The 26214-nt window shown below is 51.4% G+C and overlaps 1 protein-coding gene across 1 annotated transcript in view; it reads left to right on the top strand.

Moving 5' to 3' along the window:
• The window catches only part of DNM1 (dynamin 1), a 47661-nt gene extending 24244 nt beyond the window's left edge, over window positions 1-23417 (top strand). The window contains exons 11-22 of the mRNA XM_007944275.1: window positions 4299-4385; window positions 6424-6494; window positions 6661-6712; window positions 6918-6929; window positions 9457-9570; window positions 13388-13497; window positions 15241-15352; window positions 15779-15790; window positions 16173-16343; window positions 18724-18965; window positions 19331-19546; window positions 23357-23417. Coding sequence (XP_007942466.1) covers window positions 4299-4385; window positions 6424-6494; window positions 6661-6712; window positions 6918-6929; window positions 9457-9570; window positions 13388-13497; window positions 15241-15352; window positions 15779-15790; window positions 16173-16343; window positions 18724-18965; window positions 19331-19546; window positions 23357-23417 — 1260 coding nt within the window. The remainder of the gene's footprint in view (window positions 1-4298; window positions 4386-6423; window positions 6495-6660; window positions 6713-6917; window positions 6930-9456; window positions 9571-13387; window positions 13498-15240; window positions 15353-15778; window positions 15791-16172; window positions 16344-18723; window positions 18966-19330; window positions 19547-23356) is intronic.
• Window positions 23418-26214: the final 2797 nt, after the last annotated feature.

The raw sequence follows: 26214 nt of genomic DNA, 5'->3' as shown, positions 1-26214 counted from the left end.
ATTTGAAAAAAAAAAATACTGATTGTTTCTTAATTTTAAAAGTAATAACATTTCCGTATAGAAAATGCCCAGGAGTAAAAAGTGGGAAACAACCTGCTCCTTCCAGAGGCCACTATTGAGATTTGTGTACATTTCCTTCAAGTATACTCCCCCTTTTCTTAAAAAATGAAATGATTAATATTGATTTTGTTCTGATCATACATGATTGTTAATGAAAATATTCAAACAGTGCAAAGAAAGTGGAAGTCCTCATAATCCCACCAACTGGACACGAGGGCCGACAGCAGCACATCCTCCTCAGCAGGTTACAGATGCACAGCCCTTTAACCCACATGAGCTCGTGCAGCGCACACTGCTCCAGGAATTCCTCCTTTTCTCCTGACAGTGTGTGGAATCTTTCTGTGCCGCTGCATAAGAAGGCACCTTGTGTCCTTTGACTGCGGAATTGTATTCCACTGGAGAGATGTGCTGTGATTTATGTACTCAATATCCTACTGACATTTAAGGTGTTTTCCTTTTTTTTTTTCTTTTATAAACAATGCTGCAGTGAACATCCTTAGAGATATATTTTTAGTACTTACCCTGTTGTTTCTTTAGGATAAATATCTAGGTGTTGATTGCCTGGTCAATAGATATAAGCATTCACAGTTTTGGTAACTTCTACAAGATTGCCCTTCAAAAAGTTCTCACCAATGTATACTCCTTCAAATCTTTTTTTTTTTCTTCCCTACATGTAGATTTGTTTGGTTTGTGAATATGTTAACATCTTTCTTTTTCTCTTAATAACATGCCTTTTTTTTTTTTTCTTTTTTTGGATTATTGCATAGTCTACATAACCATTTTTAATGATTCTATTGAATGGATTTACCACCATTAACTAAAATGTTAAGTAGCCCTGGTGGCACAGTGGTTAAGCACTCAACTGCTAACCAAAAAGTCAGCAGTTCGAAACTCACCGGCCATTTTGCAAGAGATAGATGTGGCTGTCTATTTCCATATAGATTACAGCTTTGGGAACCTTATGGACAATTCTGTTTTGTCCCTTAGGGTCACTAGCAGTTGGAAATGACTCCACTGCAACTGGACAGGACTTAACTGTTTTCCTATTGGGAGACATTTAGATGATCTCTAATTTTGCAGTGTTATAAATAACCTAAGAGTGAACATCTTTATGTATAAAGAGTTTTATTTTTCCTTATTTAGGATTATTTCTTTAGGGTAGATACCTAAAAGAGTAATTACTAGATATAAATGTTGAAAAACTGTTGGATGTTTGCTGAGTTGCATTCCAGAAGGAAAGCAGTAATTCTTTTCGTTTTCTAAGTGGTAAAATTTTGGAAACAAACCAGATGTCCATCAACAGGGTGTTGATTATATAAAGTATCACACAGGCAGTGAAAGACTACAACCAGGAAAAGAGCAAGGCAGTTATTTCTACTTACCTGTCCCCCCACTGCATACTATGTGTGTGGAGGGGGAGCACGTTTCAGAAATATATAATATTTTTTGGGGATAAATAATATATTTGACTGATAAGAAGGCATATTCACCAAATTGCTAACAGTTATTCTGAGGAAAACCAAAGAACATGGGGATCTTTCCATCTCTTCTTCACAAATTTTAGTTGTTTGAATCTTTTCAGTGGGTCTGTGTGATTTTTGTGAGCAGAAAACTCGATCAACTAAGACAGATAGCTTTGGTCTCAAAGGAAGAAAATAGTGTTTCTGCCTTTCGATTTGCTTATTGGACTTGATTATTTATTCTTTATATGGCAAAATTCATCCATCTTCGTCTTTCTTTTGTTTTGTTTTTCCCCTTCACAAATTTTCTAAGCTCAGCAAGCCACCCCCTCCAGAGATTTGATAAATTTTCCATTCTAATTACTCCCAGCCTTACTGGGATTGGATTTTCCATCTCTGGATGGAATGTAGAGTTTACCAGGGAGCATGGGATGTGCTGCTCCATACTCCACAACTCTAAGGGGCAAGATGCAATTACTCCTCCATTTTATACATGGAGAAACGGAGACTCTGAGAGGAGAGGTTCCGTCGCTTTTCTAAGGAGAGTCAGCAGGGCCAAGGCTGGCCTTAAACCCAGGGCTCTGTGGCTCCAAGGCCTGTACCCCTGGCCACTCTCCTGCCTCTAAAGGGTGGGCTTCAGGCTGTCTGTCCTGGGCTCAACCTCCCTCTCCTCTCCGCCAAGGATTGAGAGAGAAAAGTTCCATTTAAAAAACTGGCTAAAAGTCCTGGAAATGCTCAGAGGCAGCCAGAATGGAAAAAGATGCTCAAAGGGAACAGAACTTCTCAAAGGGGCCAAAGCTGCCCTGTCATGTGTGAATATGTGACTCGCGGAAAACTTGAGAAATGGAACATCCAGGCGGTTAGTGGGAGAAGTGGTTATGCTCTTTGGCGAGTTGCTCCCTCCCCCTCCACTCTCCCTTCCTTTCTTGTTCCCTCCTCCCCCTGGGGAGGGGGGTTGTGCTTGAGACCACCTCAGAAGAGCCTTCCTGTGTCCATAAGTCAGTCCCAAGACTCTGCCCAGACTTGGAGACTCCTTGCTTCCCCCACAGGACTGCAAGAAGGAGTGGGAGCAGTGGGGTTCACTGAGCGCTCCCAGCTGGTGTTTTTAACCCAGTGGTCTCAGGCTGCCCCTCTCCCAGGTCCCCTGCGCTTGGCTGCCCCTTGGCATAGCCACAGGATGGGCTGGATGTGGACATCTCTCACCATCTGCCTCTCCTGGGCTGGCATCCAGGGTGGTGCTTCCTTCACCCTGCTCCGATTCCCCACCCATCTCCTTGGCTTCCATCTTGCCCTCAGAATCACCACCTGTGCCTGTGACCCCAGTACACCAACCCCCAGCTCTCTTCCCATATAGGGGGACCCAGCTGAGGGGCCTGACCCAGCCATGGGGTAAGGAGTGAGGAGAGGTTCTAGCTTTGCCTGGGTCCCACATGGCCACCTAGTGAGGAGGGAGGGCCAGCAGTGATGGCAGGCCCTGTGGGTTGGCTCCCGCCATCGTGAAGCTCAGTGAGTCCTAAGGAGCGCTGGTTCATGAGCCAGAAGGCAGAGGAGCCTACACCCTCTCACCCTGGCAAGGAGGGCCAAGACATCCATCCATCATTCATTCCCTCATTCCTTCAACATACCCTTGGTGAACACTGGCAGTGTGCCCAGCCCTGCCCCCACCTCTGGGAGCAGCAGACAAGTCATCAGGCAATTAGGACCCAGTCTGATGAGTGAAGGAGGGGGCGTCTCAAGGCAGCAGGGCAGGTTTTCTGGAGGAGGTGGTGTCCAGCGGAGTCTTGAGGGAGACCAACCTGAGCTTTGTCCAGAGCTCAGCTGAGTTGAGGGCAGGGGTCACAGGCAGAGAGGATTTGAACCAACTTCTTCAGCCGCAGTTCATGAGAACGTGGGGGGGAGGGGGATGCTGAGCTCCTACCCCAAAGGAGTGGGATAGACAGACAACTTTGGATGGGCAGCTCGAAATTGGAGGCAGATATGGCTGGGGGTGATTATGTCAGGCAGGGGCATGCAGAAGGAGGCAGAACCAGGTGGGCTCCACCAAGAGGGCCCAGGGTCCACCCAGGCCCCGCGGGGTACTGCTCATGCTGCTGGCGCCACCTCTGCATGCCACCCCACCCCCATGCCTCGCATGCCCGTGCCTGTGGCTGCTGCATGTTGTCGTGTGAGTGGTAGTTTCCCTCTGCCTCCCCCCTGGCTCTGACAAGGAGCATTACCTGTCTTCAGCCTGACTCAGGAGGCCAACTAGCACCTTGAGCCCTGCCCTCCCCCATTCCTCCTGGATTGGAATCTAGAGACTGTTCTCTGACTGATTCCCCCAGCTGACTATGCCCTCCAAGTCTTTAGTAAGGCATGGGGTAGCCCTGAGGGCCAGTGAAAGCCTTGGAAGCTAACAGTTCCCCCCACAAAGGCCTCAGTAATATCTGTTTCTAAGATGGCTGTCATCAAGATGGTGGCCAAGAAGCAGGCTGGTTCCCATGGCATTTCTCCCCATGGGAACTGCCCCTTCCCCATGAAGTTGCCAAGGTGGGCTAGTGAAGAGGGTGTGGAACTAGGAAGACCCTTGCATTGCCATTTGGAACCTAACTTGCAGAGGGAAGGAGTGGCCATGGCTTGGTGCCATCAGCCTCCTGGGATCCAGGTCTCTCTCTCTCCTCACGGGTGTTCTGTCCGTGCTCCCACCTCACACCCACTGGAGCCCTGGACCCGGGCAGGGTTTGGGTGCTCTCTGCCCCTGCCCCCTGTGTACTGGCTCTCTCCCTTCCCGTCCTCCCCCAGCTCCAGCAATACCCACGGCTGCGTGAGGAGATGGAGCGCATTGTGACCACACACATCCGGGAGCGTGAGGGTCGAACCAAGGAGCAGGTGAGGCCCACAGCACCTCCCAGCTGAGCTCTACAGCCTTCACCCTCCTCCCTCACCTTACACTCCTGACCCTGGGCTCTTGTCCTACTGCCCATGTTGTCTTCAATGTTTTAGTCTCCCTCTCTCTCCCCACACTGAACTCTTTGCTTCCCTTTCTTCCTCTGTCCTTCCTAATTCTCTGGCAGTCTGTCCTTCCGGTCATTTCTCTTTGGGTCTCTCTATCTATGTGTTGTTTCTCTGGATCACCTTATGCCCCTCATAGCCACCTTCTTCCTTTTATGTACTCATTCATCAAATAGTCATCCATTCAATCACAAATATATTCCCTGAATGCTGCCTCTGAACTCAAAGGAGCAGAGATGACAAGTCCCTACCATGACCTTCACATAAAGCTCACAGGCTCGTCCCTCTTTCCTCATCCATCTCTGTCATCTCTTGGTCTATTCCTACCTATAGCATTGGTTCTTAGCACCTATTCCCACACATCCCTTCTCCACTATGGTGCTGTCTCCAAACACATTTTTGTTGTTGATGTTGTATCTTAAGATCCTTATTGGTTGTCTTTTTTTTTTTCATTATATATCAATATAGAAATGATTGAATTACAAGTAAGTATCCTTCCATTGGGAAAGAGCCCTAGTGGCACAGTGGTTAAGTACTCAGCTGCTAACTGAAAGGTTGGTGTGGTTTGAACCCACCCAGTGGCTCCGTGGGAGGAAGACTGGGCAAGCTGCTTCCATAAAGATTGTTGTTGTTGTTGTTGCTGTTGTTATGTGCTGTCGAGTTGGACCCGACTCATAGCGACTCCTCCTTGGGTTTCCAAGGCAGTATCACTACGGAAGCAGATTGCCCAACCTTCCTTCTGCCATAAAGATTACAGCCTAGGAAATCCTATGGGGCAGATATATTGTTACATGGGGTTGCTCTGAATCGGAATTGACTCCACAGCACACGACAGTTCCTCCTTCACTCTCCACCGCTCTCCAATCCGTCCCATGAGATAAGCAATATTAGCAGTGTGGTGTGTTCCCTTCCATACATTTTCCTGAGAACATGAATACACACATACACACACACACAGACTCCGAAAAGATTCTGTCTTTATCTTAAGGAACCCTAATCCTGCTGTGTCTTGCCTTTTCTGTCTAATGACAATTGGCACATAACAACAACAACAGCATTGTATAAGCACAGATTGCTCATCAGATACGCGACCTGCCTTGTCTTATTGCCACCAGTGTCTGTAAGGCAGAAACACTCCACATACAGAACCTGAAGCTCAGAGAGGACCATCCCTGCTCACAGCAAGCAGCAGGGTCTGGGTTTGAACCTGATGGTCTCCATTCAGAGCCTTTCCCTCATCATGATACAATTACGAATCCCTCCACACGTAACCATTTCTAAGGGACTCTTTCCAGCACCAGAACATAGAAATCTTCCTCATTCTTTCAGTTACAAAATGTTTTATTGTTTAGAGGGTACTATAATCTCTTTGGCCTTCTGGTGACCACTGGTTTGTTCTCAGTTTTTCTCTATTACAAACCACACCTGGTATATACATTTCTCCTCATTTGTTGAGTTCATCTGTGAGACATAGTTATGGAAGTGTCTATGTACACTTTAATATTGTTATATACTCCAAATTGCCCTCTTGTACATTTCTACTAACAGTGTAAGAGAATCTATCTCTCTACGTTCATGCGCACACTCACCATTACCAATATTTATCACTTATTTGATAGGTTAAGAAAGGGTCTCGTTACTTTAATGTGAATTTCTTTCATTATTAATGAGGGTGAGCATGTTTTTAACATATGTTTATCGGATATATGCATTTCTTCTATGAATTATTCATTTTCTTGGTCTATTTTGATTCATGTTTCTTGTGTTTCTCTTATTGATTTGTAGAAACTCTTTATTTATTATGGATACTAACCTTTTATATGTGGTGCAAGTATTTTTCTCCCAGCTTGTCATTCATTTTTAAACTTTATGTAATGTCTTTTCCATTTGCTCCCTGACCTGTGTATCCTTGAAGGTCATGCTCCTCATTGATATTGAGCTGGCTTACATGAACACCAACCATGAGGACTTCATAGGCTTTGCCAAGTGAGTGCTCCCTGGACAGAGAAGGTGACACCTCTCATATGAGTGGATGTGTGTGTGTGCATGTGTAGGACCCAAGCCCATGGGTTAACCCACTGGATTCACTGCCCATTGAATGGGGCCCCTTGAGAGAAGAAGCTCTGAGACTCCTCCCCTGTCTCCCCATTAGTGCTCAGCAGAGGAGCAACCAGATGAACAAGAAGAAGGCTTCAGGGAACCAGGTGAGTGGGCCCCAGCTTCCCAGCCCGAGGGATGGAGGGTGCCGGACGGACACCAAGCTCTGAGAGCCCCCTCCCCTGAGGGAAGGGGTCCCATGGGGGCCAGGGAGCCTGTCAGCCGCCAGCCACAAGCCTCCCACCCTGCCTCAGTAACCCTCTCTCCTCTCTCCCGATGCTTCTCGTGGTTGCTATGGTTACCTCTTTGCAGGATGAGATTTTGGTGAGTACCAGGACTGGGGTTTTTGGCTTGTGTAGTGAGGGGGAGGAGGGGAACTGATTGGTAAGGGGGATATGCAGGGGGCAAGAGAATGCCCTTTGGCTTGAGCCACTTGCACACATCAATACATGGGTGTCTCACACATGCTGTCAGGCCAGAGGCAAGGCCTAGCCACATGCATAGTTCCATCAGTCTGTCTATCAGTGTGCATGAGCTAAACACCTGCTTCAGGCAGTCCATGTAGGGAGAGGTGTGTGAAAATGCCTGGCAGAGGCCTGGCGTAGAGTAAGTGCTCCTTAAACATCTGGTGGATGGATGGATGGATGGATGGATGGATGGGAGGGAGACATGTTTTTAAGAAGCTGACAGCCAGCTCTACCAGAGTTGAGTAAAGAATGAAATGTCAAGAGACAAGCCATTCCTCACCTGGCTTTCTGCACTCTGTCCCTCAGATCTCTGCAAAATAGTACTCATCATGAACCCTGTCTTAACCCCCTTCATACACAACAGCTATAGAGTTCTGAGCTTCCCCTCTGATAAGTTCCATAGGACATATTTTCTTTGTAATAATCTAGATGTTTGTGTGATTATTGGTTTGATGTCTATTTCCTTCCCTAGCTCCATGAGGGCAGGGGCTGAGTCTGTCTTGTTTATCACTAAATCCTTACCTCCAAGCCCAGTGTCTGACGTGCAGTAGGTACTCAGCAGAATGAAGGAATTATGAATGGGATATTTTGCAACAATTCAGTTCAGCAAATACTCACTGGTACCTACACTGTGCTGGGTCCTGGACAGGAGTCAGACCTGCCCCTGCCCTGTAAAGACCTGGTCTTGCAGGCAAAGCCCAGCTAAAGACCCCTGAGAGCCCCGAGCAGGGTGGGCAAGCAGAGAGGAGTGCAGGGCTGGGGATGACCAAGGTGAGGATAAAGTCTTCGAGTCTGGGCAGGGAGCAGGGTGGTGAGGTCTGCTAGTCAGCTCTTGGGACAGGGGCAGAAGAGGAGTCATGGAATCCTGGCTACTGTGTCCTGTTAACTGACTAAGACAGCTATGGTTTCCCCTCAGCTTAGCTACTGATTGGCTGTGTGACTTGGGTTCTCCGCAAGATTCTCAGAGAAGCCAGAGAGGGGGTAAGGAGGGCTCCAGGAGGGCTTTGAGGACCTCAGAATCAAGCCTGACCCTAGGAGGCTTTCCTGCTAGCCCCCAGCCCTCCTCAGGTCTTCTCTGGATGCTCAGAGAAGCCAGCGATGTCTGGGTCAGGGGAGGGAGAAGCAGCAGTTCCCTCACCCTCTCAGTCTGCACCAGGCTCCTGGGCTCGGGACTGGCCCACCACCAGGGCATGTGCAGTGATCCTGCCCTTGGAGGAGAACTGACAGACCCCAGTATATGGTGATAGCTCAGGATGGTTCTAGGGACAGCTGGTCCCTGACATAAAAAGGAACCTTTGCTTTTCACTCTGAACTTTACTCAGGAAGAAGGGGCCTGGGCTTTTCCTGACTCAGTTCCTTCTCCCTTTTCCTTCTCCCCACCACTCAACCTGGGTCCTGGGCCTGGGGCCCAAAGACTTAGAACCATAGTATGTAGCATTCATTTATTCATGCCACATTTACAGATCACTTACTGTTTGCTAAGCACCCTGCAATGTGCTGGGGAAATACTAGTGAATGAGAGAGTCTGTAATTCAGTGGGGGAGGCTTATACCAACAGGTAATCAGACATACACACCAAATTAATTTAAAATCTCAGTCAGTGTCATAGAAGACTTAAACCAAACCAAAACTCACTGTCATCGAATCGATTCTGACTCATAGCGATCCTATAGGACAGCGTAGAAATGCCCCATAGGGTTTCCAAGGCTGTATGGAAGCAGACTGCCTCACCGCTCTCCTATGGAGCAACTGGTGGGTTCAAACTGCTGACCTTTTGGTTAGCAGCCGAATGCTTAACCACTGTGCCACCAGAGCTCCTTCATAGAAGACTTAAGGAAGTGATAAAAGATTATAACAGCAGTCCTAATTTATACTGGGGAGCCAGCGAGGGCCTTTCTGAGAATATGACTTAGGAGCTGGTACCCAAAGGGTGAGTAGGAATTTGTAGGCAAAGAGGGAGGGAAAGTACTTTCTAGACAGAGGCAGCAGCCTATGCAAAGTCCCTGAGATCTGACAGAAAAGTCTTAGAGTGAATGGATCATAAGCTGAAAAGGAACTCAGAGTTGCCTTCCCTCCATCTGCTACATAAACTCTGCTTGCACACTTAGCAGTGGGGAGCTCATCCCCAACCAAGGCCACTGGTCCCTTACTCAGAATGCTCTATCAGTAAGCTCCTTATCCTGAGGTGAGCTCTGTCTTCCTGTTTCCCACTCCATTCACTTGTAGTTCAAACCAGGGCAGGTCTGGCGCCCCACTCCCCTGAGCAGTCATGCTTTCAAGAGCTGGGGAAGGGGTGGGCTTTTGAATGCCTCTCTTTGTCTACCTGGTTCTTCGTGGGGAAGCCTGGCCCCTACCTACTGACCTCCTGGCCCCTCACCCTCCAGGTCATCCGGAAGGGCTGGCTGACCATCAACAATATTGGCATCATGAAGGGTGGCTCCAAGGAGTACTGGTTTGTGCTGACTGCTGAGAATCTGTCCTGGTACAAGGATGATGAGGTGAGCACAGGGCCCCTGGTCATGAAGGGGCCAGCTGGTGGCCAGAGCTGGCCTCAGATCCTACCACAATGAGGGTTTTTTTTTTTTTTTTAAATTATACCAAAGACCCATGGGAGGAGGTGGGATGCAAAGATTGGAGGCAGGAGATTCTGGGGATTGGGGCAGGGGGCTCTCATCCAAGTTGTAAAAAGAAGGTAACTGGGCAGAGTCAGGGTCCTGGAGATGGTGGGCAGGAATGCCAGGTACCCCTCCCTGATGTCGCTAGCCCAGCCTTCCTGTTTTCCCGCTTCAGGGCGTGCCTCCTCTTCTGTGGCCCCCACAGGCCCATGACACACAAGCCTCGCTGCCAGACACCCTATTAACCCCTGCACCCCAGCCCCCTAGAGCCCAGCAGTCCATGGGGGATGCCCAGGGTGCTTCCAGGCTGAGGAGGATGGTGCGATGGTAGCGGCCTGTAGAGCCACTGCACAACCCCCTCCCTGCCCATTGAGCGCACAGAAGCCCCCTGCCACTCCCCTCCCCTGCTGCTGGTCTCCTTTAAGAATGAGTCTATTTGGCTTCCACATCTGGATTCCAGAGGTGACCAGAGAGAAGGGGAGGGTGGGGGGGCTGTGGTAATGAACGCCAGCTGGCTAAGAAGTGGGGGAAGGGGCCCTCTGCTTCCTGAAGGGCTGTTGGAGGATAGGGTGCTTTCAAATGGGAGAGTGAGGCTTGGGGTGAGGGCCTGTGACTTTGGTCTCCAAGCCCCCTCCTTGGTCCCTTCCTCCTCTAAGTCTGCCCTAGTCAGGGCCCCCTCCTTCCCACCTTGGGTGGGGCCCTCTGTCGTCACTGGCAGGGGTGCCAAGCCATCTGGACCTCATTACCCCAACCCTGGCCTCTCCCCTAGCACGAGTGAGAGCAAGTAGGGCCCCTGGAAAGGATGGAGTGTGAGGTGGCGTAGAGCCCCCATAGGGGGGTCGCTTCCTGCACTGTCGTCCAGGCAGGCTTCCTAGACACCCTAGGGGTTGGGGGCCTCAACTCCTGGCCCCACAACTCCTGGTGCTCCCACTTTGAGGCTCCTAATATAGGGACAGGGTGACAGTGTGGCCTGGGTCTGAGGGCCCCAACTGGATGCACTGTGTGTGGGGGGGACCTGAGTGCAAATGATAGGGGCCCTCTGGCCACTTACCTGGGTATGTGAGTCTGTTTTGAGCTTTGTGTGACATTTGAGTTTTTTCAAGTGTGAACAACTGCTTGGAGTGGGGGTGGGGTGGGGATGGAGCATGGGTAATGAGGGGTGGGAGGTGGGGTGTGTGTGTGGGGGGTGTGTGGATGAGGTGTGTGGGTGTTTTGGGGGAGAATGTGTTTGGGGTGTAAGCACCTAGGTGTGTTTGGAGTACGAGGGTGTGCGTGTGTATTTGGGGTTGAGTGTGTGACCTTGAGGTGTGACTTTCCAAGTGTTTGTGTGTGTGTGCCTGGCTGAAGTGCAGGTAGGTGTGTGTGTGTTTGGGGGAGTGGGATTGAGGAAGAAGGGTGTGAATGTGAAATATTTGGGACCTGAGAATACATACATGTGTGGTTGGGATGTCAGGATGCAGAAGAAGAGTGGCCCATTGTGAGGGTGTGTGTGTGTGTGTGTACATGCATGTGTGTGTGCACGGGGCATGAAAATGTGATTTCAGGTGTGGATCTGTGAATGTATGTGCCTGAGTTGTGGGGACGGGTGTCGAGGTGAGGCACTGTGTGTTTGAGTGTGAGTGGAGTTTTGCACTAGGACAGCAGGGGACTTTGACGTGGTCTGGGCAGTGGGGGTCCCCCTCCTCCACCCAGTCACCAACCCTTTATCTAGTCTTTGGTGGCAAAGGGAAACCCTCTGGGCAGACAAGCAGTCACCCATATCCCCAGCCCTCATTGACCCCTTATCTTCTCAGTCTTCCTCTGTCGCCTTCTCCCGTCACCACCATTACCCACTACCCACCCCATCCCACAACTAGGTGGCACCCCCAGCCTTCTATACCTTCTCCCAGCCCTCCCTGTGCTACCCAAGCCCCCTGCCCTGGCTCCAGGCTCCAGATCTGGGTTGGAGGGAGGGGATCCATCCAGCTCTCCAGCGTCGGCGCCGAGGGTCTAACCCAGCCCAGCCTAACCAATGTGCAGACTACTGTACAATTTGGGAGTCCTGAACAGATAGTCTAAACACTGGGTAGACGGAGTGGAGGTGTCCTCTGGTCCATCCAGGCAGCAATGTCTATCCATCCGGTGGGAGCTTCGGCCCCATCTCCTAGAGATCCAAGCCTCCCCAGCCCCAGTTCCAGTGTTCCCCCAGCTCCAGCCCAGCCAGCCGTGGTCCCTTCTCTGCTCCCGACTCCCCTTCTGCCTTCTTTGACGTGGCAAGGGTGAGCAGGGAGCTGTGGCTGGGAAGGAGGGGCCTGGGGAGGGGGCCGACCCAGCAGGAAGGGAGGGGTGGGAGGAGGAGGCCGCTCCTACCTAGTGTCCAACCCCAAAGCACAGGGCGGTGGCGGTGGGGCCTCCCTCGAATGGTTCCAGATGTTCTCTGGCCGTGTGTGCAACTTCCTCCCCTCCTCCCCCAGCCGCCCTCTGGGGCTCCAGGCCACCCGCCTGGCATAAAGGCGGCTTTATGTGGCTGGATGGGTTGGGGGGGAGTGGGCAGGATGACGCTGGGAGGAGGCAGCAGGGTCCTCCTAAACTCAGCCCCCCACCTGAGATTCTGGGTGGGGCTCCCGCCCAAGTCCTCTGAGTCTCTGAGACCCACACAGATCCACCACCACTACCCCAGGCCCAGCCCTGCCAACCTGGCATAGGTGCTGTGGCATTGTGTGGGTAAGCAGGGGAGAGACAGCAGAAACCCTTCCCTCCTCCCAGACCCCATCCTGGGGTTCCTCCTCCCCAGAACTTGAGTCCCTTCCTCTTAGACCTATGTCAGCTTATACAAGGTGTACAAACGTGCACAGAGCCTAGCACTCTACACACCTATCCACAGATTCATATAACTCTCTCCCAGTGCCTAGAGACAAACCGAACATACAGCCTATTACACAAACTGTACATAACTATGTCACCTGAAGTACAAAAAGACACGTTCATGCAAACACTTAGGTACTTAACAATCGTTACACATACGAACAACAAAAGTTGTTCATAGGCACACATCTGCATTGATCAACAAATTGCTTGCACTGACACGGGTCTACGTTGGGTACCTCCCCAAACATATATGTGCACACACATATACATACACATGCAATACAGACACATGGGCACACACACGATGGTGACAGGATATGTACTCAGGCTTGCACATGTTTGCACAAACACACAACCATGCATATGTTGCACACATAAACACACCATCTGCCGGCTTGAGCTGTGTGCCTGATTGCTAACACATGGGTGGCTGGAGGGAGTGGGCTGAACCAGCCCTTTGAAGCCTCTGGGGCTGGTGGCCCGCCCCCTTCTCTGTCTCTGAGTCAGGAAATGAAGTCAGTGGCTTATCCATAGCAAGCCACGTGTCCTAGCAGCCAGGCGGGGTCCCTGCCTGGGGATGCCCTGGCTAGCATCCAAGGCTTGCTTGGGGAGGGATGTGGGGTCCAGCCTCAGCCTTACCACTCTGGGCTCCAAGGCTTGGGCCCATCTGCAGAGGTGGGAGGAATGGCTTAGACACTGTGCCCTTTGAGGCCTTCCTCAGTCAGCACCTGTAGAGTGTGAGGGCTCTCTGGGGATCCACAGCACCAGGCATAGGCCAGCAGGAGCACTCGTAGGCAGTGAATGTGGCAGGCAGAGTGCCATCCTCACTCATCACTCCTGCTCTTCCCTACAGGAGAAAGAGAAGAAATACATGCTGTCTGTGGACAACCTGAAGCTGCGGGACGTGGAGAAGGGCTTCATGTCGAGCAAGCATATCTTTGCCCTCTTTAACACGGAACAGAGGTGCCTGCCTGCCCCCGGCCTGGGGCTGCCCCCTGGGGCCCCAGATCCTACAAGCCTGAAACTACCCTCACTGAGTACAAATCAGGATACATAGCTTCAGAGAGGAGAGGGACCTGCCCCGAGCCCCATAGCAAGTCATTCCTCTGACGAGTATTTACTGAGCTACTCTGCTAGACGTCATGCCAAGTCCCTTCCTCCCTTGCTTTCTTCTACAGTCCCTTGTTTAGTGCCTGCTCTGCATGGGACAACCTGCCAGGACCTGGGAACAAAGTAAAGATCAGAAGCTCCTCGGCCCCTATCTCGTGTTGCTCAATGTCCAGTGGGATCAGTAGCAAAGTAGGCCTCTCACCTCTCTAAACCAAATAAATAAACAAACCCACTGCCATCGAGTCGATTCCAACTCATAGCGACCCCTATTGGGTTTCCGAGGCAGTAAATCTTTACAGAAGTAGATTGTCCCATCTTCCTTCCGTGGAGTGTCTGGTGGGTTTCAACCACCAACAGCGGTTAGCGGTCAAATGCCTTAGGCACTGCACCACCAGAGCTTCTTTCACCTCTCTCGACTTGAAACTCACAATTCCAATGAATAAAAACCCCTTTGGGTTTGTGAGGCAGTCAGTCTTTACAGAAGTGGATTGTCCTGTCTTCCTTCTTGGAGTAGCTTGTGAGTTTGAACCTCCAACCTTCTGGTTAGTAGTCAAATGCTTTAGCACCACACCACCAGTGCTCCTTTTCACCTTTCTAGTGGGTCCTAGGGAGCTCTGGTGGTGTAGTGCCTAAGGCATTTGACTGCTAACCAGAAGGCTGGCGGTTCAAACCCACCAGCCACTCCTCGGAAGGAAGATGGGGCAATCTACTTTCGTAGCGATACCTCCTCGAAAACTCGAGGAGGACGGTAGTGAGAATTTGAGTGAGTCCTAATCAGAGATGAAGATTGAATGCAGCTGTCCCTGAGGGAAGTCCTCAGAGAGCCAGGGAGGGAGCCAAATAGGGTCAGAGATCTAAGCCAGGGGTCTGCATTGTCTACTGGATGCCTCTTTGATTGAGGGTTCAGTCTCTTTCTAAGTATTTTACTACTTGTTTCCCTAATCCCTCACCATGACCCTTTTTGTTGCTGTTGTTGTTATATGCCGTCGAGTCGGCCCCGACTCATAGCGACCCCTCCTTGGGTTTCCGAGGCAGTATCACTACGGGAGTAGGATTGCCCAACCTTCCTTCCGAGGAGTGGCTGGTGGGTTTGAACCGCCAGCCTTCTGGTTAGCAGTCAAGTGCCTTAGGCACTATGCTACCAGAGCTCCTACCATGACTCCACCATCACCCTGTTGTTGTTATTGTTGTTATTTGCCGTCGAGTCGGCCCCGACTCATAGCGACCCCTCCTTGGGTTTCCGAGGCAGTATCACTACGGGAGTAGGATTGCCCAACCTTCCTTCCGAGGAGTGGCTGGTGGGTTTGAACCACCAGCCTTCTAGTTAGCAGTCAAGTGCCTTAGCCACTATGCTACCAGAGCTCCCCCACCATCACCCTAGGAGGCAGCAATTATTATTACAATTAACCCATTTGCTTGATGAGGAAAACTAAGGTGTGGAAGGAGAATGAGACCTTCTCAGGGACACACAGCTGGGAAACAAGAAAGCCAGGACTGCACCCCAGGCCTGATGACCCCACCACACATGCATTCCCTTAACCACCAAGGAGGGTGGGCTTTGCCTTGGCCTCCCTTCACCACCTGCCCATCTTACAGGAATGTGTACAAGGATTACCGGCAGCTGGAATTGGCCTGTGAGACCCAGGAGGAAGTGGACAGCTGGAAGGCCTCCTTCCTGAGGGCTGGCGTGTACCCTGAACGTGTTGGGGTGAGTGAAGGCAGGGAGGGAAGAGGCAGGCTGCTTATATGAGGGGTCTCTGAGGCACCACCCTCAGTGATACCAAGCCATGCCATGTTTCTGAGCCTTTATTGGGCTCATCAATTTCGGGGATCCCTGTGCCCACTGACCCTGGAGTGAGATTCTCCAAGGCCTTCTCTGCCATGGGAGGCATTTCTTGCATCCCCTCCATGCGGTGGTGGTTTCTTTGGGCTGTCTTCTTCCATAGAAGTCTGTCTGTCTCCTCTTTTACTGTAATAATCTAGAGTTGCCTTAGAGCTGGGGTGCGGTGCCTGGCTTCACTCAGTTTCTCTTCTTTTCCTTTGTGTGTGTGTCTGCTTCGGCTGTCCTATCTGGTGGCGGCGGTGGTGGCAATGCTGGTGTGGCGGCCTTGTGGCCTTGGTGTGGGCCTCCCAGGACAAGGAGAAAGTGAGTGTGCCCTTCCCTTGCCTTCTGCTAGACCTCTCCCAGGCAACAGTGCCACCCAGGTTTTCAGAATCAGAAGGAAACCTGGGAAACCTTGGAGGTGTTCTTTTCTAATTCATGGATTACAAAACTCAAGCAAATTCTAGGCACTAAAATCAGAACAGAAACAAGGCTGAAGAAAGGGCGTCTGGGGTCCTGAGAGGCACTGGGGTGGGAGGAGCTGGGTGTCGGGGTGTTCAGGCCAGATTTGTCTCCTCCCTGTGCCTCAGTGTTCCACCACACCCCTGGAGGGGCTGAGACTCTGGACTGGGGGCTGAAGCCCAGCAGGGCCCTGTTAGACTGGACAGATTTGGCCACCCTGACACTTGTCTGTTGCCAACCGCAGGCCAGTGAGACTGAAGAGAATGGCTCGGACAGCTTCATGCACTCCATGGACCCACAGCTGGAGCGGCAGGTGGAGACCATCCGGAACCTGGTGGACTCATACATGGCCATCGTCAACAAGACTGTGCGGGACCTCATGCCTAAGACCATCATGCACCTCATGATCAACAACGTGCGTGGCCCACTGCATGGGGGATGAGGTGCTCTGGTAGGACCAAGACAGACAGTTTAGCTTGAGGGAGGCACCTGCAAGCCAGCCCTGTGGGACCAGGTGTAGGAGGGAGGCATGGTCTAGACCAGAGCTGTCCAAGGGAAATATAATGTGAGCTTCACATATAAGTTCACATTTTTTAGTAGCCACATTAAAAAGAAGTAAAAAGAAACAAAGTTGATTGTAATAATATATTTCATTTAACCTAATACATCTAAAATATCATTTCAATGTGGGATCAATATAACATTATTGAGCTCTTTTACATTCTTTTTTTTTTTGTACTAAATTTTCCAAATCTGATTCAATCACTAAATTTTCATTGTAAATACTCAATCTATATTTAGAGTTCATGAAATTCACAGTTGAAAAAGCAGATTCACATATACAAGTTGTTCCAAACATACTTCAAAAAGTTTTCCAATAACTAAATCAAGTACCAATTATTAAATTTGTATTAAAATGAAACTAAATACAAAATTCAGTTCCTCAGTCGCACTTGGCCCACTTCAAGTGCTCAGCGGTCACAGGTGGCTACCATATTGGACAGTGCAGGTCTAGATCTCTGGGGCCAGAAATGTTGAGAGAGGCAAGGGCCTCTGGGGCCAGGTCTGGTGGGGCAAGTGTGGTACAGAACATTGGGGCAAAGTGGGGGGAGCATGGTCTAGACCACTAGGGCATGGTCTGGTGGGGGAGGACATGGTCCAGTATTCCAGGGTCAATGAGAAGAAGCATAGGCTAGCTCTGTAAGGCTAGATCTCAGAGAAAACATAATTTTTATGTAGACAGCACATGCCAGTCCCCTCTATCCACAGTCCCGGAGCAGGGAGTCCCCACCCTACATAGCCTCACATATCTTTACCCTGGCCCTCTCCAAGGCTTCCTCTTGGCCCAGCATGCTCACATTATATGCAACTGTATTTTCAAGGCCCCCATCCTTGGCACACCATTGGCAATCATTAATGATACTTCTGGTGGGCCACCCATGCTGAGTGAACTAGGGAAGGGAGGGATCACTAAGATAAAAGCAGTGCTCCTGGCACAGTGAGGGATTCTGCCACAAAATAATCCAGGGACAATCCCTTTCTCCTTTGACCCCAGGTTCCTAGTTCTCTTCAGGTTGGTCCCCAGAGTCCAGAAGCACCCCTGCCTTCAATAGACAGCTCACACATTTCCATGTATCGCACCCAACAGCAGCATTCTCAAACTTCACTATGCATTTAGCCTGGAAATCTGGCTAAAATGTTCATTCCTAGGCACCACCCCAGGAATTCTGATTCATTAGGTCTTGGGAGGGAGCTCTGCTAGCGTAATACCTAAGGCATTTGACTGCTAACCAGAAGGCTGGAGGTTCAAACCCACCAGCCACTCCTTGAAAGGAAAGTTGGGCAATCTACCTCTGTAGTGATACTGCCTCGGAAGTCCAAGGAGGGGCTGGATCTGACTTAGATCTGACTCAGCAGTGAGTTTTTTGAGTTAGGTCTTAGGAGGGTGCAGGAACCTGCCTCTTTTGAGAACGCTCAGAGGAGGCTTTGAAATACATACCCCACAGCACTACCGCAACCTGTGGCTTAGGGAAAAAGCATGGAGAATGAGAACTGGATTGGAACCCTGATTTTGCTAGGAATTCTCTGTGTGACTTGGAGCAAATGAACTACTCTCTCTGAACCTGTATTTCCTAAAAAACAAACCCACTTCTAATTCCTAATACGTAAAATATGGATAATAATAGCACCAACCTTACAGGGTTGAGGATGAAATGCATATAAAGTATATAACAACACAGTACCTACCACATAGTAGGTGGCCAGCATATATTTGAATAATAAAAGAGACAAGGGCCTACGGAATAATAATTATTAAAAAAAAAACCCTAAGCATCTCTCCATGAATGTCTCAGAGCCTTAGCATGGGGAACACCTGGAAAACCCAATCCAGGTGCACATTTAAACTTGTTACTCTCAATTCTTAAGGATTCAGACAATTTTAAGCCCTCATCTTCCCTTTTTTGGTCCAGTAGAGAATGCAACTCTTTGGAAAGAATATAACTAAGGAAACTAAGGCTCAAAGAACTAAGAAGGCAGGTGTACTGGTAGTGTGATAGGTCCTCAGTCTCCTCCCAGATCTGTACCTTGGGCGGGTCACTTTTCCTCTCTGGTCCTCAATCTGAAAAAAGAGCAAAGTGGGGGGGTGGGGAGACTCCGAGTTTAGGCGGTAGTGAAGCTACATATGAAACGCCAAACCCCACTCAGGCCAGTGGAAAGTCCCAACAGGGCCCGGCGGTGTGCGGAGTGGCTCAGACATCGGGTCTTAGCCCATTCTCCTCCTCGCGGGCCCGCAGACCAAGGAGTTCATCTTCTCGGAGCTACTGGCCAACCTGTACTCGTGCGGGGACCAGAACACTCTGATGGAGGAGTCAGCCGAGCAGGCGCAGCGCCGCGACGAGATGCTGCGCATGTACCACGCGTTGAAGGAGGCGCTGAGCATCATCGGCGACATCAACACGACCACCGTCAGCACGCCCATGCCCCCGCCTGTGGACGACTCGTGGCTGCAGGTGCAGAGCGTACCGACCGGACGCAGGTACCAGGGCCGGCCCCCAAGGCCCCAAAGCCCCCAGCCCGGGGCCCGCGGGAGGAGGGCCGGGACCGGGCAGTGGCGCGCCCGCGTCACCGGGGCGGCTCCCACCTGGAGCGAGGGGCGGAGCTTAGAGAGGGGCGGGGCTTTGTCGCGGGGCGGGGCTTGCCGTGGAGCGCTGGCTGCGGGGCGGGGCTGGGACGTTGGCGCCTCTGGGGGCGGGCCTTAAGCTCTGGAAAGAACCTTGGGCGGAGCGGGGCGGAGCTTGCGTGCATGGGCGGGGCCTGCACTGGCCTGAGGGCGGGGCCTCAGGTTGAGCAGAAGGACTTATCTTTCTTCTTTGCTTGCGTCCCAATCGCTATCGCCCGCAGGTCGCCCACGTCCAGCCCCACGCCACAGCGCCGAGCCCCCGCCGTGCCCCCAGCCCGGCCAGGATCGCGGGGCCCTGCTCCTGGGCCTCCGCCTGCTGGGTCCGCCCTGGGGGGGGCGCCCCCCGTGCCCTCCAGGCCGGGGGCTTCCCCTGATCCCTTCGGTCCTCCCCCCCAGGTGCCCTCGCGCCCCAACCGCGCCCCTCCCGGGGTTCCCAGGTGAGTAGGGGCTGAGTGCGGTGGGAGAGGCCGCCTGACTAGACATGGCTGGGAGGGTGCGGGGCGGTGGAGAGTGGGGAGCCCGCCTCGGGGCCAGATCCGGATTCTAAGGCATCAGCCCGGGCCGCTAGAGCTGCCCCTCTCCATCCAAGACACTCAGACCGTGGGTGCCGGAACCACGGGGTGTGCGGCCGAGGGCTGATGGAGCCTGGCCTGGCCCCCAGAGAGCGCTGAGTCCCGGAGGTGGTCGTTCCTGGGGAGGGGGCCGTGGGACTCGTCCCACCCGCCCCCTTCTTTCCAGCACTTGCATGGCGCTTCGTTCCTTTTTCACTTTTCTCAGCCTTTCATACATTGTGTTCCTCCTTTCCCCTTCTCGCTCTTCTCCATTCTCCATTCGGTCCTCTACTCCTCTCCCAGCCTTTGGTGAGCCTCCCTCGAGCATACCCGAGGATCTGAACCCAGATCCTCTCCGGATGTGTGGATTCTGTTCAGTTATCCTCAGGGCTACTCTGATGCCCCAGCCTCCCAATCCCGACTCCATTGAACTGCCCCAAGAGGGTATTGGACCTCTGGCCCACAGGAACATAGGCTAGGCTGTGGCTGTGTGACCAACCATCAGTGTGTGATGTGTGTGTGGGCGTGCACACAGGCATGTGAGTGTAAGAGTGGCACCCAGGCATTGGGTAGGACAAGGATCAGCTGGCGAAGGGGTCCAGGAGCTATGAAGTAGTCTTACGAGTTTTTTCCCCTCCTCCTGCCTCTGGTCCTACCTGGCCTGGACCAGCTGGTGAGGAAAGGGGCAGAAATGGGTGAAAATTGTCCCATTCCCAGAGATTTCCAAGGAAAATGACTCTACTACCCCCTTTGATTTTGCCTTCTTGATCCATGACCCTCTTTGAAGGAAGTTCCCTCCAATATCTAACTCATTCTGCCTTGTTTGCACTGGCCACGTTCTCTAAGAACACATCAGACCAATAGCATCTGTTTATGTTTCCAGAGGTTTGGAGGGTTGAGCCATGGGACTAGCCTCCATAAACCCAAAAGAAAGGGGGATGGGGTTTGCTCTATGGTGATCTGATGACAGAAGCAAATGGGGTAAAGGCAGACAGCATGGAATTGGGGAGTCCAGAGATGCTGGTTCACCTTAAGATTTTAGATAAGTCACTTTCCTTTCCAGGGTCTCAGTTTCCTTTCTACCAATGATGATGAATTTTCTGCCTTCCTCTCAGTGTTGGTGTGGGAATCAAAGAAGACAACGGCTATAGGGATGCTGTATTTGCATTAACTGCAAATCTAGCCATAGGAACACTTTGCTAACTGACAACTTGAATTCAGATTCTTCAGGGTATTTACACATGCGCAGCTCTATGCTGAGGTGTGGAATAGGGAACTGTAAGAGATGGTAATCTAACTCTGGTCTTCCTGACACATGGGAAACATTTGGCCCTGCCTCAAAGAAGAGAGGAGTCTGGAAGGGCTTCTTAAAGGAAGCTTGACTAAAGTGAGGTGTGGGGGATGATTGTGATAAGGGTGGGGAGGGCATTTGGGCAGGGAACAGCAATGTAGGTGAAGGTTCAGTGTGGGATGTGTTGAAGAGAGCCGTTGGCCAGAGCAGAGAGTGCAGACAGAGCAAGGAGGAATATGTGGAGGTTACCTGGGTAAGGTGGGGCAGGTTGGATGGAGACCCTTCAAAGTCCCTAGAGACATTTTGACTTGGGACTCAATGCTGTGGGTGATAGGGAGCCATGGAAGGCTCTTGGGCTGAGAAAATGACAGCTGGACCCCAAGGAAGCAAGTCCAGCCCCTTCTGGAGCAGTGGCACACCAGGCACAAGTGTACAGGGAGCTGGTGCAAATGCCTTCTGTGTGCGGGCGAGCTTCTGTGTCGTGACTCAGCCCATGCACGTGCTTCCATGTGCCCAGTGGCTGCATGCCCCAGATCCATGCTGCACGTGCCAGCAGTGAGGGTGCTGGGCAGTGAGGGGGGAGGGCTGCAGGGGTGTATGCCTGTTGTTTGTGAGCATGTGTGTTAGTGTGTGCATGCCAGGCCATGAGGCCTCACAGCATGTGTGTGCACGCCCAGGCGTGTGCGTGTGCGCGTTCCCCGCCCCCAGGCCAGCCCCATCCGTGCGTGTGAACTGCCATGTTGATTTCGTGCTGTCTTTCAGAATCACTATCAGTGACCCCTGAGGAGCGTCAGCCACGGTAGGTACATGCCTCTCCACTTGCTGCATGAACGGTGTGTCTGCCTCCCCTGCTGCACCAGCTCCACATTGAGGGGCGCACCTGGGACCTCAGAGCCAGGCTCCCCTCCCTCTCCCTTCTGCAGCTCCAGACTTACTCTTTCCTCTTTCTGTCCTCCCTGCCAGCTGGCTCTCTCACCTCCCTCCCCAGCGAGCCTCGGGACTCAGTGCCACTGCCCAAGACTTCCATGGCTGAGCCTGGAGGGCTCTTTGAGACAGGCTCCATGCCCAAGCTGGCAGACATGGGTACTCTCTGGAAACATCTGAAAGGGCAGAGAGCACATAGTTTATGGTTCAGGGGCTAGGAGCTTGGAAAGGGTTAGTATGGTAGAGGCAGCTAGAAGCTTTGAACTTCATCCCCGGGAGAAGCTACACTCATCTTCTATCTGAAACATGCTGCTGGGGCAGGATATCCAACACCCAGCTTGGGAGGTCTGGGAATCAACGTCATGGCAGGGGAGGGGTGGTCAGAGACCCACCTCCTGTCATGCAAACGAGCAGTGACCTGAGTTGAAGGCCCCAGTTGTTTGATGATCTCTGAAATCCTGAGGGGACTATACTCACCGTCCGCCTGTAACACACCTCACAAGTGAGGCAGAGACAGACACCCTCCTTACTCTACCTCCTTGGTATTGTCAAAACTGCTCATGGGTGACAGGTGGCAGCATCCTCAACCCCAAATGAAGCACCAAAGCCAGCCAATGGCCTCGTGGACTTTGGCTTCTTGCTCTTGGGGATGACCTACACTTTTCAGCCATGGGGACAACAGTGTCTGCCAACCTGGGCCTTGTGCAGGACAAGTCAGCTTCTCTGAGCTCTGCCCAAGCTGGGACACAAAATTTGCCCAGCTAACCTGCCTGCCACCCTCCCCCACTACTGACTCTTGCCCTTCTGCTTTTCCCCAGCAGGAAGGGCCCAGCTTCACCTACGCGACCGGCAGTCCCCCGACCAGCTGAGGCTCCCCTCTTAGACTTATAAGTCTGTGGCCACTGGCATCCAGCTGCCTGCCCTCCCTGCCTCCCCCAGGGTCCCCTCAGAGGACCCCTGGGCTTCCTGATCACCCAGAGGGGCCTCCAGTGCTCCCTCCAGCCATCCGTTTAGGTTCAACTCTTGGTTCAGTGTTTTCTACCTTTCTGCATCAGGCCTGGTAGCTGATGTGTGGGGCTCATGGCCCCATACTCCCTGAGGCTAGGGGTGGCCCAGGGCTAGTGGGTTGGAAGACATGGGGCCAAAGAGGGAGTTAGCAGGGAAGCCAAAGGGGGCAGAGCATGTGTTCTGGAGGTGTGGGTGGACTGTCTGGGTGGTGAGTGAGAGACCAGTGTGTGTGGTGGTGGGGTAGCTACCCGAGACTCCCCATGAAGCTCTGCCCCCTGCCAATCTCCAGCTCCTCACCTTCCACCTTCCGGTTTTCGTCTCTTTTTTCCAAACACCTTGCCTAAAAACTCGCACCTGTGTCTTCCCATGCCATCTCCTTCCACTACTGCTGTGGCTTAGCTGCTCTTGCCTTACCAGCTCTCCCTCCTTTTCTCCCTCCCGTTTTCTCTCTTTGCTTTCTCTCCAACTGCCAGCCGATCGGGTCAGGCAAGTCCATCCCGTCCTGAGAGCCCCAGGCCCCCCTTCGACCTCTAACCAGATTCCTCCTATTCCTCGGAGACTTCCCTTTCCAAGCCTGCCTGGACGGCTATTCTGTGACTTGACACTGGTTCCCTCAGCCCTATAGCCTCCCCTCTTATCTGTGACTTAGTCTGTTGTAATGGTGAGCTGACACATCCAGGTGTGACAATGGTGAAAACTTGTGCCCCCTCTGTGGTATTGCTCCTGCCCTGTTCTATAAATATCTATAAATACTCATATATATATACTATATATATATATATATATATATATATATATATCTATGTCTATATGGCAGACACAGATTTGCCTCTAGTGTTGGGATTCAATCACTGTGCTGTCCTTGTGGAGTCTTGTGGCCCAACTATCAGGGAACACTGTCACCTTGACATCCCCCCTCCAAAGTGTTCCACCTCCAATGAGCTTCCTTTTCATGCCCAGCCTGTGGACAGCCAGCCCTTTCCACCATCCCTCCCATCCCTCACCCCCTCAAAGCATGGGGGTGCTATACTGGCAGCTGTGTGGTTCTCTGGCCGCTACCAGTTTTGCTGTCTCTTAGCTGAGAATAAAACCATTTCTGGATGATGGAGAACAATGTGTCCTCTGCTGGCTCCATGGAACCCAGGGGGGAGATGACAGTTCCAGGGGGGTGGAAAGGTAGGGGTGAACTAGCCCCTGCTAGGATGCCATAAGGAGTGGCAAGAGAAGGCCACATCCTTCCCAAGGCCCACTTGGAAAGCACCTGGAGCTGAGCCTGCACTCATCCCTGTGACCTTTGCTCTGGCCACTAAAACACCAAACCAAACTCACAGCTGTCGAGTCGGTCCTGACTCATAGTGACCCCTCCTTGGGTTTCCGAGGTGGCATCTCTACGGAAGTAGATTGCCCAGTCTTCCTTCTGAGGAGGGGCTGGTGGGTTTGAACCACCATAATGCCTTAGGCACTAAGCTACCAGAGCTCCGGCTCTGGCCACTAGAGGGCAGGAATTCAGCTGCAGGGAGGATGTGGGGTTCTGGGCTGCAAATGTGGAGAGACAAGAGGAATACGCTACTGGGTGCAGACCGGTGAGATGAGTCCAGTGATGAAATGGACAAAGACTGGCACTTTGCTTCCCCCTACCGCCCCCCAGGATTAGAGATCCTCTATCTGTCAAATGTACAGCTGTTGGCCATCATTAGCATAGGACTGTCCCCAATAGCCCCCATGGCAGTCCCCACGGAATCTCCCAGGAGTGACCATAAATAACAGTTTCCAGGTAATGGGCCTGGAAGATCCCCAACAGCCCCACTGGACATACTCAGACACTGGGGCTCCACACAGTCCTAAAGACTTCCTCTGCTGGCAGGACTGGCTTCCCAGCTCTGCCAATACAGACTCCAGGACCCAGTGAGGGGCAGCAAACACTCAAGGCCAAACAGTGTTGGCTGAAACCATTTATTCCGAAATAAAAAGCAAAACAAGTTTAATCACCAGGGTACCAGAACCCTGTCCCCACCTCCTTCCTCTGCTATACCAAAAAAAAAAAAAAAAAAAAAAAAACCACCACCTCACTACCCTTGGTAGTTTCTGGCTCATAGCAACCCCCCTTGGGCTTTTGAGGCTGTAAAGTTTTATGGAAGATTGACCCATCTTCCTTCCGTGGAGCAGCTGGTGGGTTAGCAGTCACACACCTTATACACTAAGCCACCAGAGCTCCTTCCTCTGTGCTATACTATCAATAAATAAGTTTCCCCAGCCCCCAAATAATTATTAGAACCTTACTCCCCTTTGCTAGATCCATCCTTTACTGTGATACAGGGGGCCTGTATCCTCTGGAATATACAAAATGTTACACAGATACAGTATATACACTGGGGTAGGGAATCCCCTCCTGCCACCAGCCTATGTCCTTCCCAGGGCCTGTGAGAGTGTCACCCCTACTGGCTGGCTGGAGGTGTGTACCGGTGTGACAAACTTCCTCTGAATAGAGGTTGCCTGGGGCCCAAGAAGATGTCTGAGCCTCCCCCAAGAGGATATTTGAGTCACCCCTTATGAAAAGGGGAAGTTAGAGATTGCCCTTGAATAAAGGGTGCTGAAGCCCCCACTTGAGGGAATAGAACCCCTTGTTTTGAATAGAAATCCCTGAGCATCCCCCCACCTGAACAGACATGGCTGAGTCCCCCACCTTGAAAAGAGGGTACCTGGGCATCCCTCCTTCATAGAGATGCCTAACCTACCCTTGAATAGAGGGGTGTATGAATGCCCCTTTAATAAATTCCTGCCTCCTCTGCATTTTAATAGAAGATACATGATAAACCCTTCTAATAGGTAAGCCTGCTCCCTGCCCTTGAACAGAAAGGACATGAAAGTCCCTCTTTCACAGATATGCCTGCCTCTCTTTAATAGAGGATCCATGCAGCGCCCCCTTTAACTTCAATCCCTTCCCCCTTCCTTTGAATAGAATTCAAGTCCCCCTTCTATGAGTAGAGGATTCATGTGAGTCCTCTTTTAATTTCAATATACTTCCACCCTCCTTTAACAGAGAATTTATAAAATTCCCTTTTATGAAAAAAATGCCTCCCCACCTGCCCTTGACTGGATAGTACAGAGTCCCCCTTGAACATGTGAGTGCCACTTTAAACAGATCTCTGAGTTGCTACCTCTTGAACCAATGGTACAAAAGTCATTCTAGCATATTCTGCCACCTTAAATAGATTTCAAAATTCACCGTGTTGATGCAATGTTACAAAAGTCCTCCTTGAATATATGTCTGCCACCTTAAATAGATTTCTAAGTCCCGTGTGTTGATGTGATGATACAGAAGTCCTCCCTG

Source organism: Orycteropus afer, unplaced genomic scaffold (genome assembly GCF_000298275.1).
Source record: "Orycteropus afer afer isolate SDZICR_OR568_19922 unplaced genomic scaffold, OryAfe1.0 scaffold00123, whole genome shotgun sequence".
Classification (NCBI taxonomy): domain Eukaryota; kingdom Metazoa; phylum Chordata; class Mammalia; order Tubulidentata; family Orycteropodidae; genus Orycteropus; species Orycteropus afer.
The sequence above is the reverse complement of the archived record's forward strand: the minus strand, read 5'-3'. Positions and strand labels throughout refer to the sequence as shown.